This window comes from Cryptomeria japonica, chromosome 5, assembly GCF_030272615.1.
Source record: "Cryptomeria japonica chromosome 5, Sugi_1.0, whole genome shotgun sequence".
Classification (NCBI taxonomy): Eukaryota; Viridiplantae; Streptophyta; class Pinopsida; order Cupressales; family Cupressaceae; genus Cryptomeria; species Cryptomeria japonica.
Window position 1 is genome coordinate 617,704,945 of NC_081409.1, and position 15,212 is coordinate 617,720,156.

General features: G+C 37.3%; 1 protein-coding gene across 1 annotated transcript in view; it reads right to left on the reverse strand.

Moving 5' to 3' along the window:
* Positions 1-650: 650 nt before the first annotated feature.
* LOC131063763 (lipoyl synthase, mitochondrial) overlaps positions 651-15,212 on the reverse strand; it is a 39,046-nt gene continuing 24,484 nt past the window's right edge. Inside the window, exon 4 of the mRNA XM_057997677.2 lies at positions 651-1,220. Coding sequence (XP_057853660.1) covers positions 1,104-1,220 — 117 coding nt within the window. The 3' untranslated portion in view covers positions 651-1,103. The remainder of the gene's footprint in view (positions 1,221-15,212) is intronic.

Consider the following 15,212-nt stretch of genomic DNA (forward strand, 5'->3'; position numbering starts at 1 on the left):
TTCAAAAGTAGAAAGGATACAAATCTAACAACAAGAACCTCACGGTGTCCACTGCATTATAGTTGAGGTAAATGATTTATTGATCACGTCTGAATTCATAGAGCTAGTTAGTAGTAGTAAAATATCAGACATCAAAGAGAATTTAATTAACCTTGATCTGATCTAGTTAGTTGTTCTTATAAACACATTTACAAAATAATCACATTTCACTACTATTTTCCACTAAACCTGGTAAACATAAATGACCCTTAGATCCTTCTTGAATAGCTGGCAACTGAACACATCCACTTAACTTTGACAATGCACCAAGATAATAAAGGGATAAGTCGAAAACCATTTATCCTGTCATCAAAGTATAAAATATGGTTTGCCATGCAAGGAAATTCAACTGGCCATGGAAATCAAAAAATAAAACCTCTACGCTACCTAGAAACTAAGGTAATGAACCATTTGTGCCGTTTTATTATCAGTTCAGTTACTGTTATAACTACAGAAGAACATGGACATTTCTATTTTACTAAGATCTTTGTATAGAATACAGACCAGCTCATGCTACTAAGATACATCTTTTACAGGCCAACTGGTGTCATTGACCAGAGGCTCAACTGTATTAAACAACCACAAGAAATGACATTTTACGCTCAGCCCTCTCTCTTGAAAAGGAATTCATGATAAGCTTGTGAATCACAATATGGAAAATGTAAAATTTATAAAAAGAAAAGCAAGACACAAGGAAAATGTAGAATGCCACCTGCAGGCTGTGGCATTTGCGACCCTTGGATCTCCTAGAATAGAAGCAATATCCGGAAAAAAAAGCTAATGGTAATAAAGGAAGAATGTCAGAAGACGAAAAAAAGAGTCCTGTGGGCTGCACCATCTACAACCCAAGGATCTCCTAGTATAAGAGCAACAAGCAATATACCCAAGAAATGGCCAAGTAAATATTACTTTCGGTTCTTATTAATTAGAAAATGACGATGCATCATATCATCTTCAATCATTGCCTTGATATAAAACTCTCCAGCTTTCTATGAAGATCTTATCTTCGAGCTGGATGCTACATACTGAATAAATGGCCAAATGGCTTGTGTTTTTGGAATAAATTAAATAGTAGATGAGGATGCCTTCTCCCTATCAGCTTCAATCATGGATTTAATATAATACTCTCCAGCTTTATATGAAGATCTTACCATAGGCCCAGATGCTACATACCGAAAACCCTGCAAATAATTGCAGAAAAACATCAAGAAAATTTTATGCTTATATCAAACAACTATCTTTTTCTTATGTAGTCCATGCACCACACAATAAATTGTAGCAAAGCAATCTTGAAATAGAGCGCACATCAGAGGTCAATTACAGCAGAGATTATATCATCCCACCAAAACGTATGCATCAATATCCTTTATTCTACAGAAAGGATATGACCTCTTCATGAGATCAATACAAAGATGGCATGGATAAACATGACTACTACAGGCCTTCTTTTCTTCTATAGAACATGTCTCATAGGCTCATACAATATGAATAAAGTTACAGCAAAAAAATCTTGAAATACAGTTCAATTTCAAGATCAATAAGAGCAGAGATTATATCAACCCACCAACAGAGACAGCAATATCACCTATTCTACAGAAAGGATATGATCTTTCCACAAGCAAACTACATATGCAGCATGGATATACATGAATACTATGTTGTTCCCTGAACAAAATCTGTGCTTACCAAGACTCAATGATACATTAGCAGAATACAAGCTTCATTAAAGATCCATGTCCAAAAAATAGATACAGAAGAAAAATCTGCAAACAACGTTTTTTTTATTTTTCCATATTGTTTCTAATCTGAATTTTGTATATTTAGCATAAAGTGCAACATAAGGGTCTACCTGCATGCTAAATTTTGCAATACAAAGTTTTAAAAGGTATATGATTATGCAACAGAGTTAAAAGGTCATAACTAGTGCCCAGAAAGAAACATGACAATGATTTGAACTTAGTGAAACAAAACATCAGCTATAAACTAATATAGTCCAAGTTAACATTTAGGGTACAATACAAGTGTCAACTAAAAATAGTTTGAATTTTTCCTTTAGCTTCTTTTGGTTCAAGTAAAGAGATTACCTGGTGAATCAATAATGATTGAAGCATTAAATATTTGGTAAGGTTTGACTGTATTGGAGCTTTGTGTGTCTACCTTAGCAAGACCTAGAATAGAGAACCTGACACGTAGGACTAGTTTAGAGATTAAATAGCAGGAGATCTGTTACATTCTCACACTCTGATTTCAGATTATTTTTTTAATTGAACAGGCATAGGTTGTTGATCACCTAACATAGTACCAAAAAATCTGATGTCAATCCAATCAGGGAGTAAAAGCAAAAGCAACAGAAAGTTAACACTCTAGTGTTGTGCTACCTTTTGGCTGCCTACATGCTCAGAAGGCATCAGTAGGCAATAAAAACTAATGTTTTGAGCTGCGATAAGTATTCCTATTCATTTCATTGCTGCTTCAACCAACAATGACCAAGAAATCACAATGGTGACAAACCACAAAGCTTCTAGACATAGTGATATGCGTCTTTTGGCCACAGAAACCTCATCAGATGTTGAAATGACATTAAAATTTGACAGGAAAAATGCTAATATGATAGCCATAAGTATGCAGAAATCAGGTACGAAGCCCTAGGGAAGCAGGTCAAAAACATCTGTCCATGCAAAAGAATCCTGCTGCATACATGCCTTCCTGGCTACAAGATTGTCCAATCTATACACATTCATTGCAAATTCATGCACGGAGAGGAATATTGTCTACTAGTAGACTGGCTTGTTACTCCCCTGATAATATGACAGTACCTTGTTATTACTTGGTAATAAGGCCATAAGTATAAGCCCAAAAATTATGGTAAATTGTAGTCACAAATTGATACCAAGTTGATATTTCTAGGTAATAATGTTCTTCCCACTTGTTGGTGTGTGTTTTAGGCACGATCGAACACAGAATAAAATACAAAAGTATTTTACCCTCTCTTGAACAAAATCACCTCAAATGCTAAATGTTTGATCAACTAAGACGATTCCAAGGTTTCTACGATCAGTTCTTGACATGTGGGTAACTCAATGGCTGATGTGATTTGCTGTTTTTATTTGGGGACTTACACAAATGTTCTTAACAATATCAAACTCATTCGTGAACGGACATGGGTTGCCAATGATTTTGAATGATTTTGCAATTTGAGCTCGATCATTCTAACAAAAGATTTTCAAATAAAATGAAAAAGGGATAAGGTTTAGGAGTTCTATTTTAAAACCTAGAACGCAAGACGTAATGAATGGTTCAATGAAATTCAACCACGCAAGGTTTCACCATCAAAGAACAATTCAACACATGCTTAGTGCAATCATCTAAGGTAAATTCACAAATGTTCAAATTATCACCATCAACATCAATACCATCAAGGCAATGCATACCAATGGACGTGCAATAATTGAAGTTAAGTTCAATTCAATTTCCAGTTGACCACACAAGGCAAACTTACAATCAGCAAGAAGCTAGTGGTATGGATTACATGAATTTCATTCAAATGCACTCAACACTTCTTTCATCAAATCTAAAATACTTGAAACAAATTCTAATCTAAATTTGGAGGCAATGAGAACCACAAATGCATACAAAATCTAAACAAAACCACCATACGTCAATGATTTGTATTCAAACTTGAAGCATATAGACGACAATTCTCAAAAATCTCTTTCTTACAAATGAGAGGTAAATGAGTTTATATAGAGTCTCAAATGAAATGAATGGCCAAGATTCATTTTGAATCAAGGGCCACAATATTGCCAACATTGCCCTAAAATAACCCTAATTAGGGTTTGCATAAAAAAAGAAGAGGTCCAATAGGAAGACGCCTAGTCATAAAGTAAGGAATCTTCCAAAAGATTTTGGCCTACCTGCATCCCTCTAGCAGCATACTCCACAAATCTGGCTAAGACTGAATTGAGTTACTCCATCGTGACATTGGGTAAGGTTCATGTTGTGCACCAATAACATCCAAATCATCTGAGCAAGCATCAAAGACACCCTCCCAATCCAACATAAGCTTTTGTAAATTGTGGATGTGAACCACGACAGAAACCGAATCATCTATATGATTCTTCTTCGAAGATTCTAACTGACTGAAGTAGATAAACTTCATCTTCTCTTTCAATTCTTCCAAGTTCAAACCGTTGGAAGCATGGACATACAGTCCCAATACCTCTTCAATGGATGTAAGGATTTTTAATTATATCTCTTGGACCAATCCTTCCATCGCTGCGCGATCTTGTCTTTATCATAAGCAGACTTCCGCATAGCCAATGAGCAATACCATCCCTGAAAATCATAAACATCACCTACCTGAATAACTCCCTCTTGGATCAATGTAGGTGTAGGATTTGGTTCAACAACCTAAGACGAGGAATAGTCTTCTGCACTGGTAGGAAATCATCCCAAACTCCTTCCAAATATTGCATTCTGAATATGAGCATTTATGTCTCATCAAATGCTTGGACAAATTGAGTTAGAAATCATCTGTCTGTTTCGAAATATCTTCAACCCACTTTCCAACCTCCTGATGTGTATTCCTCGCTGCCTCATAGTCAAAAGGGATTTCGTGATCAATAGCAATGGGTGAGACAAAAGTAGGATCCTCACACCTTTGGGAATTCATCCCTTAAATATATTCCTTGAGTCTCTTGTTCTCATTCTCAAGCATCTCCTTCTCAATAGTAGGTTCAATTGCACCTCAATTGCCTTGACCAAATCGTTCAACTCCGGGAATTCTTGCTTCTTTGTAGTAGGTTCAAGGTCAATTGTGGCGACCTGATAATCCATAGGAGTGACAACATCTTTGGCCTTATCACCCATCGAAACAGCCACTTGTGCAATTCGCACACTTGTATCATCCCTAGTGATCTTAGAGAGCACCTTAGATTTCTTCTATTCCTTTTCCTTGCCAACCCTAGCTAGGAAATCATCAATATCCTCTGCAGGTTGCGCCTCTATCATCTTCTTTTCCATGCTCTGCAGCAACCAATCGGGAATAGTAGAAATTTCTATCCCATCTTCGAGGCTTATATCTTAATCAAGTCCTCTCAAGGCTGAAATAACATCATCATCCATGTCCTTGTCCTTAATCAAATCCACCACATTGAAGCCCAAGTTGACCTCTAATTGGATTGTAGGATATCCTAGTTGTTCTTCATCATCATCATGTGGTGTCGATTGTGTTGTAGCATATAACTCTTGATTGTTTCTTGATAGAATTTTCGTATCACAAGCCTATCTGGATTCATCATCCTTCTCTGTCATATCATTTTCTTTCATAGATGAGGAGCTCATGGTAGACTGAGGAGTGTTGAAATTATGTTTCTTTTGTCTTGAATTCTAGCTAACAATCTCCTTGCCCTTTACTTCCGATTCTTCAAGCATACCTTTCCTTCTCTTGGGAGCTTGACTCTCCTCATCATTATGTGTTCTTGCATTGTTGATTGTCCTTTCATCATCATTGAGAGAGGACTCCTCATTTCTCATTTTATCATAGGTAAAGGTGACCTTCATTTTTCTTAGCTCATTGACATATTTGTCCACCCATTTCTTGGAATGATCATTCACTTCTCTCATCAATACATTCAAGTCTACCAATTCAGGTTGTGTCCAACTAGGTAACATGATAGGCCTATCTTTCTCATTTAGGTATGGTGGATGGACATGGTCACCATCATCTTGAACCCGATCTAGAATGGAGAAATTACATTTCCTCATGAAATCCACTAACATACGAGACCACATACTCTTCCTAACTAGGAGCTCATCTATGAGATTAGTCCAATAGTCCTCGATGTCAATTCTATGTGTGAATCTTCCTCCCTTGACCGTTACGATATTCTGAAATGGATCAAATTGATCCCTGTTCTTATAGGTTCCAAGACAATAGAACTCCAATTCTTCAATAACTGAATTAGCTGCAGTTGCAGTGTGGCATACCTCCAATGTCTTTCCAAGTGCAATTGGAAGAGTTATCCCCGTTCTATGATTTTCCTTTTGGAGGAAATCATACTCCAAAAGTTGTCTCACTACCTCAAGTAAGATCATACTGTCTGTCAATGCCTAGGGAGCTTGTATGGTTCAGATTAAAATCCCTGAATCTATAGGTATGTGAAGGTAGGAAACAGTATATACCACGATCCATACTTCTCAACAAGTTTAGTTGCCTCCTTGGACAATCGTTTGTGGGTCCCGCCTTGCAACAGTCTTGTGATGTACATGGTGAAAGCATCGTTCACCCTTTTGTAATGTTCAATCTTGTGCATATGGAGTTGCGGATAGCACTCATAAACTCTGTATTGTCCTAGCCCATTCCCGACTTCGCCCTTGCATATCAATCCCTTGTACACAACAAATCTGGAAAGCACATATACAAGGTAGGAGGTCATACCAAATGTCTTCATTTTCTCCAAACCTCTCAACTGGATATCAAGATTATTACTTATGATTTTCGCCAAGTTGATCAACATTCCCTTTGATATCTCTTCAATGAAATTGTACATCCAATTCTCAAATAGTGCCCCTTGTGGCACCCCCATGACTCGGTTGAGCAAAAACACCAAGTCATTGTACTCATCCTTGAAGTCCGAACATAGAAGTTTCTTGGGCAATCTGGAGTGGTGATGCCTTGTCTCAAGGACCCACTCATTATTCACAACTGTCATACATCCCTCCGCTCTCTTTTCAGATTTCACTAAGCCTTCATCCTTAGTCATCTCTTGCATGTCCACATTTCTTGGGATTGCAAATACTTCTCCAATTGATTCTTCAGCTAGGTACGCAAGTACTGCTCGCTTAGGTGATCTGATCATTCCGGTTTGAGGATCATAATGCTTTGCATATTCAATTATAAGTTCATTGCATTGGATGGAGGGTGGAAAGCCAGCTGCATTGTAAATTCCACTCTTCATGATATTAGCCGATAGGGTTAAAGGAAGATGATTTTTAACTCTAAACATCCTTCACCTCATCTGCTTCATGTCCAGGTACTCCATGTTCATATTCATGACCTTCTTCCATCAGGATGATATCAACGACTCCGGATAAAAGCCCTCTTGGACAATCTTTAGTTGATGTTTCCTTGCTGCTATCCCAGCCTTAGACATAGTACCTGTACGAAGCTCAAAGTTAATACCCTGACAAAAATATCTCTAAAGGTTGTTTTTAGAATTTCCTAAGTTCTGATTTCTAATAATTTTGTTACATTTAAAGGCTCAAAATCAGAAATTTCAAAGACAAGGAACATAAACTCTAAAAACCTCATGAATTTCAATCAAAACAGGGCCCAAAACCCCTCCATAAACCTGTTTTTCAGACCTAAATGAGGTCTGTTCACAAAATATAAGTCTGAAGACACCCCGGTACACTCAGAAAATGAAGTATTTGAAGCTCAAAAGTGTATACCAGGTCTGACATCTGAATTTGGAGGTCTGAATACACTTAGAAAATGATTGGTTTTTTATGTCAAAGTTGTGTCAAGTCTGGTTTTCTGAGGACCAAGTTGAATACGCCCTCCAAAGGTCTGAAAATGTCTCCCAACAATCTAAAAACACTCAGAAAATGCTCCACATTAATGGCTGGAAGTGGTCACAGCCATGGCACACCTTCACACATAGAATAGTGCTTCAGACTCCAAAAGTTCCACGCCTGGGCACAAACAAGTGACTGGGAATGATGTCTCAGTCTGAAAATAGTGCTGGTAATGGTGCTTCAGACTGGGCCAGAAATGGTGTCCTCACACAATGTCTTCAATCTCTCAATAAAGGTGCTCAAAACAAAGTCACCCCCTCACAAATGATGGCTGGGAATGGTCTGAGAACAAACCACTATTGCTGGGAAAGGAGTTTCAGATTTGCACCAGCAATGGCGCCCAAGAACAATGTTACAAACACTCCCAGCAATATCGCCCAACAAACACTTAAGCAAAATCGCCCCCTCTCCAACAATGGTATTCTCATACAAGCTTGGAGACCTTCCTCATCAATGGCGCTATCCCACACTTGGACAAATTTGAACCCTCGAACCAGCAATGGCGCCTCTAAGCAGTCTTCAACCTATCAAATCAATGGCAATATAATAATATTATAATGCTGGCTGGGTTTCTTTATTCATGTTTTCTCCTTCCAAGTTCACCACACAAGCAATGTGGGATTAAAAAAACTTGCCTTATATCAGCCTGGTGGAAAATTGATTTGCATTGGGATTCCACCCTTGTCATTAAATGCATTACACTTGATCATTAATAATTGTAGCAAGCCAAAATAATATTATTTGGGGGGGCGCTTGTCATTTAAAACTTTCATCACATTTAATTCCAGCCACCTGGGGAAAATCGATGCCCATTGGGACAAATAATCTTCATTAAAATTCACCCAATTTGCACTTTATGACCTTGAGGGCAAAATCGACCCTCATCTGGACAATAAAAAATCATCATTTCATGCAAAAACATCTCCAATGGAAAAACATCCGTCATCTGGACAACTAGAATCTTGTCAAAACTTAGCAACTTTGTCAAAAATACCTTCCAGGGTAAATTCAAACTCCATCTAGACAATAAAATTTCATCATAAATTCATTAATTCATCCCACTGGAAAAACGCACCTCATCGGGGACAACACAATTTTATCCACACATAGCTCTATCACACTCATTTTCTAGCCTGGTGGAAATTTGAACCTCATCTAGACACATTGTAGCACTTAGCTTAGTCATCTTCACCCCTTGTGGAAAAACGTGAGTCATCTGGACTCACCTTCCTTGTTCAATTTTGCTCAAAAGGTCTAGAAAAACGACCTCCATCAAGACAACTGTAGTGGAGAATCCAAATGCATCAGGATTTTCCCAAAAAACACTTGAAACTCAATGGAAAAGTGCCCTCCCTCTAGACAGAGTCCAATTTAACCTAAAAGGCTCAATGGAAAAACGCCTCCCATGTGGACAACCTAGTTTTATGCCTTAATTTTATGGGGGAAAAACGTCCTCCATCAGGACTGGTGATTTTCACACTGTAAAAGCTCAAACTTGTCAAAGTTTATCATTTCTCATCGGGAATGTCATCATTTTAACTGGATTTGGGTGGTGCAAAACAGGATTCCATCGAGATTTTGTGCATATTGACTTAACCTCCTAGGAGTGGAAAAAACGACTCCTATAGGGACTTTTGATGCTCTAGCACAAAAATAACACCGCTTTGCAACACTTACACATATTTTACGTTCAAATTTAAAATTTGTTGCAATCTCAAACTTAGCAAAATTTAGGATCACATAAACATTTTGACATTTCTAAACATTTGATCCTATCGACTTCAAAATTCACAACTCAAAACCCTAATCAGCACATGGAAAAGCTTCGAGCAAGATCATTTCAAAAATGAGACTCAGACATTGAAAGCTCAAAATTGTCGCCTGGCTGCCAAAAAACCCTAACTAACCAAACGTGGAAAGCAGGGAAGAGGGGGTCCCTGTTTGCGATGGGGAGATGTGTGAAAAGGTCACAACACCACTCTAATTCAATAATTTGAGACTGGTCTCAAGCTATCCCTTCAAGATCTGAAAATGCAAAAAGTAAAAACATATGCTTGCCTAATCAACCCTCACCTTAATGAAATTGCCACAAACACAAAATTTATAAATGAAAATTTTCTTTATTACACTAACCCAGGTTACCTCAATTTCCAGGATTGAGCCCCTTTTATCAATATTTCCTTCAAAGCATTTTGTTTTACGATCATGATTTCCAACCTCCCTTGTAATGTCCCCACTTTGAAATATAATTTAATAATGAATAATAATAATAAAATTAAAATACAAAAGAATAAAAATAAAAATTAAATTAGGATATAAAAGAATATAAATAAACATAATCAAAATTTGATTAAAGTTGATGAATGGTCAAAAGGCATGAAATGATAAGTTGTGCCTCCTCCAAATATGAGTTATAAAAGGGAGAGGAGAACTCATTTGAAGAGGGGATAAGTAAATCAACAATGCAGATCTGATTTAATAAGAAGTGCAGATCTGATTGTGAAAGGTTGTGTCCCTTTCAAAGGGGAGAAATAAAGAAGAGTTGCATTCTTTCAAAGGGTGTGTCTCTTGTCAAAGGGCATACGTGATGAAGAGGTGTGACATCTCCATCACATTGAGAGATGTAAAGGAAAGGAATCAAAAGCATCGAGTGACATCACCGCGGATCAGATCAGATCAGAACTGTTATTAAGTTACAGGCAGTAACATCTTTGTTCTTGGTGGTATGCATGGGAATGTGCTTAATATATGATGCCTGATAATGTTCTTATGCAGAATTTAATAGTAATATTAATATGGACTGCAATATGCATGACAATCATACATAATTTCATATATATTCATAATACATGAGCGGTTAGCATACTTCTAGCCTAATGCTTGTTATTACTGTCAGTATTTAAGAAAGTTGGGAATGGAGTTGTTTCCAAAGAGGTGCAGTCTAAATCCAATCAATAGAATGATTCCCAAGATAGGGTAAGGATCAGTGTCCCATAAACTTTGAGGGCATGGTCCCAAGATAGGGTAAGGGCTTGGATCCGTAAACTTTGAGAGAGCCTATTGTATTTTGGTCTCTAAGCACTTTGGTAACATAGACATCCCCCTCTTCCTTAGAACTTAAGTAGTAACATAGGATAACACTTGCATTAAGAATTATGGATGATAAAACAAATTATCTAGTCTGATAGAATTAATTATTAGTATAGTAAATAAACAATTTACTTAATTAATAATTGATAAATCAATTGAACTATGGAATATCACAGATTTGATTCATGTTAAGATAGAGTTGTCTCCTAATCAATTTAGTTTAAGTCATAAGTATTTTGAAATAGATTAATTATGGTTAAAACAGGCCTAAACCTAGTAGGGGACATTACATCCCTTCTCTGATTGCAGTCTTTACTGACCATCTTCTTCACTGTTATTCCAATCTTTGCATCCCATTCATTTCATTTGCCAAAATAGATAGATATAGGGCTTCGTACATTTAATTCACTGTTCTTCCTCACCAACTAAAGCAATCCTGATCGTTTCTTCCAGTTATATAATGATTTATAGTTGTCTTTACCATGAGCAGCCAAAAATGAAGCCACTGCTGATGTTCAGACCCAGTACCAACAAATTGTTCTTAACGCTACAATTAGGGGCCTAACCAATATCCTGCTGTACCTGTTAAAAACCTTGAGGAAAACCCTCAAGTCTGGAAAAAATATAGATATAAAATGGAAATACAACATATGAATTGTGAATGCTCACTAAAACAAGTTATTTTATCCTAAGTTGTTCATTTTAAGAGATAAAAGAAATGAGAAAAAAATCTGTGAGTGGAAACACCCACAGGTAGGTTTTGCTAGCTAAATTTTGATGGGGCTTCAGAAGGAAACCTGAGACCAGCTGGTGCAGTTGTCATAATCAGTGATGACAAGGGAATCCTTGAGCACAGTAGCTCCATCAACTTAGGGACATATACCAACAATATGGCAGAATACATAGCATTAGTCTATGGCTTAAAATCTGCCACATCAATGTGTGTGCAGAAACTTGAAGTTGACTCAATGCTGGTGATAAATGGATGTCATACAGAAACAAGTGTAAATTGGAAGCTGAATAGCCTTCTTCTAGAAGAAGCAATGCAAAGTAGCAAGACCTCTGAATAAATCACCTTCATACATGCTATAAGGTAGCTAAAGGAGCTGCAGATTGTTCGTCTAATCATGGAGCCAACCAATTTCCATTCAAATATAAATATAGTGCATCAAAAGAAACACGGGATTCTTTGATAAAAATTTTACCCTTTCAACCACCCCAAGAAATGTTTAATCTCCTAACCATGCCACCCCAACCCACTTAGTAAGTTGATTAATATGCTTGTATGATATAAACTGATCCATAAAAATCTTGGCACCATCTTACAATGGCCAAACTCCCTTAGGATGAAATGAATATCATTTACAACCCACGTATGCAGATAATCATGGCAAGGGTCACAAACACAGAATATAGATGGGATGTGTGGTATGTCTTGATCTATCTTACTGCAGGTACAACTTGGTGTGGTGAGCTCTAGTTTGATGTTGTGGTAACAGCCATTATAACACCCTATGAAATGGCCCACCATTGCAGTAAAGCCAGTTGCAATCCTCTCTGTCACAGGCAAGCATTTGCAAACCATCTTCAGCTGCAAAGAGTCAGCAGCGATGGGGTTTGTAAAAGAGCTCTTGGGTGCAGACAGAATCAATGAGGGTGGTAATCTTCAGTCCAAGGCAAGCATTAGAGCTGACTTAATTATATCATACTCTCAATGGCAGGGCCTAATGAGAACCTGCAGATGTGGCTTCTTCTCTTGTTTTTCCCTGATATCTATAATGGGGAGTTCAAATGCCCATACCTGCCTCAATGAGTGGAAAAAGTGTCAGATAGTGAAGTGAAGCCACAATGGCAGATGTCTGCTTAGTGTGGAATGTAATGTTCCTTTTTGGGATGTTTCTTAAATCTTGCCCTAAAAATCACAAGTTCAATTAAACAAGAAATATAGCTCATTAAGATACAACTTACCAATTAACAATTACCCTTCTAACATAAATTTTGGTTTAGCACCTGCAATAAAATTGGTCAACATTTGAAATATAATACATAAGACCAATTATTTCCACAAGGGTTAGGAATTCAATAACATATACAATCAATCGTATTAACAATCAAATAGATATTTAAGTTAAATAACCTCACTCATTGGGATCTAATCAATAGTTGTATTTCCATGAATCAACCTTAGTAGGGAATTGAGAGGAAAGCACAATTGAGTGCCCAAAAATATTCACCATAACTAAGCCCAAGGGCGCTGAGCATCCAACCAAGACAACTCAATCCCTTGGCCCACAAGTGGCAGGAACATCCAACCAAGACAATTCCATCCAGCTTGGGGTGGTCTACTTAGAGGGGGAACCCATATCTGCTCTCCCAATCGTGGCTCCACGATAGGGCACCTAGAACGTTCACCACAACTAAGCCCAAGGGCACGGAGCATCCAACCAAGACAACTCGACCCCGTATCTTTTTTCTTTTTTCTAATTTGTTTTAGTGGACCAAACATAAAACTGTAAGTATGTTTACTTTTTTTATTGAAAAAACCCTACATGTTATTGTAAAAAAAAATTAATTTTTTAGTTGCCATAAAAAAAAGTTTATATTACTTTTATTATAAACCATAAATGATAATTTTTTTCTATTTATATGTTACTGCAGTATTTTTGAGATTTATAAATTGTCTATCACAATGTCTAAAACCCCAGTTAGAAGGGACCCTTATTGGAAACATCTTATTGTTACCCCGAGGCAAAAGAAAGGAGAGGTAACTTGTTTTCATTGCAAAACAGCTTTTCTTGGGGGAGGGATTAACAAATTAAAATACCATCTTGCACATATACCAGCCCAAAAGGCTAATCCATGCCCACATGCCTACTGAAGTTAAACATGAAGTGCAAGTTCAATTAGAAACATTTGAGCACCAAACGAACTAAAAAAGAGGCAAAGAGAGGAGATGGCAGCCATTGGTGGAAGTGGAGAGGCTTCTTCAATTCCTCCATTTTGTCCATCTTCGAGTGCTAGTAGTGCTAATGGTAATGGCAATGGCAGTGTTAGCATTGCACCTAGAGTTCATGCATCTAAGTTAGATTCATATATTTTGCCAAACGCTGCTCTAGATTCCCAACCATCACTTGAGAGCATAGATTGCAACAAAGATAAACATGATACAGCTAAAAGTACAATTGGAGACTTCGTTCTATTGCACCATTCCATTCCACGCAACCAAGTAATTCTTTTTTTGGTTTCTTTTAAAATATATAGCTTGACTCTTTCTCTTGAATGTTTATATTTAGATACATGTCAAATTCAAATTTGAACTCTCCATTTTACAGTACTTATGTCATTTAATTTATTTGTGTTAGGTCTCCTTATTGGCAAAACATAGTTGATGCCATTTTTGTTTGTGGAGCAGATTTCAAAGCCCTTGATGACGAGGAGACAAAGGGCCCCCTTTTGTCACAAATGGTGATTGATGTAAAAGCCACAATAGAGGAGCAGCTAGAGATTTGGCAGAAGAAGGGGAAAAACATAGTTGATGCCATTACTGTTTGTGGGGCAGGCTTCAAAGCCCTTGATGATGAGGAGACAAAGGGCCACCTTTTGTCACAAATGGTGACTGATGTGAAAGCCACAATAGAGGAGCAGCAAGAGATTTGGAGGAAAAAAGGTTGCACCATCATGACTGATGGTTGGACGGATAGAATAAATAGAACATTGCTAAATTTTCTTGTTTCTTCCTCAGGTGATTGTACTTCGTAAAATGCATTGATTTAGTCATTAAGATTTTTAATTTATGCTTTTATTGAATCATTGATTTTGTTTCTTTCTCAGGTGGCACAATTTTCATCAAATCTATCGATGCTTCAGGAAACACCAATAACATTGAATTGCTTTGTGAAGCTTTGGACAAAGTCTTGGATGAGATAGGTGAGGAGAATGTGGTGCAAGTGGTTACTGATAATACAGCAAATTATATTTTTGCAGGTAGACTACTAATGGATAGGCACCCATCATTGTTTGGAATCCTTGTGTAGCTCATTGCCTTGACCTCATATTAGATGATTTTGGCAAGATTATATGGATCAAACCATGTGTGGAGATAGCAAAAAATATTTGTAAATTCATATACAATCACACATGGATCCTGTTGTGACATTTTCACACATCGCCCCATTGCAAATGGGGACCCCCTTGTTTTCGCTTTTTAGGGTTGTGTCTTAGCGTCTTAAGGTTTGTCTCGAGTCTCTAGTCTCAAAAATGAGTCAAGTTTTGTGAAATGTGGAGGAATCATCAGAGTCTGAAAATGAAGCAATGGTTTAAACAATGTTTTGATGCTACAAATGGGCTCAGATGGGTCAAAGGAGTAACATCGCAATTTCTCGGGGTCAATTCTAACAACTTGCTTTTTTTTAGAAAATTTTCTTTTTGCTTTTTTCTAAATTTAGAAAGTTTTGTTTTTGGCATTTTGGGGCCAATCTGGGAACTTGCTTTTTCGACCCACTTTT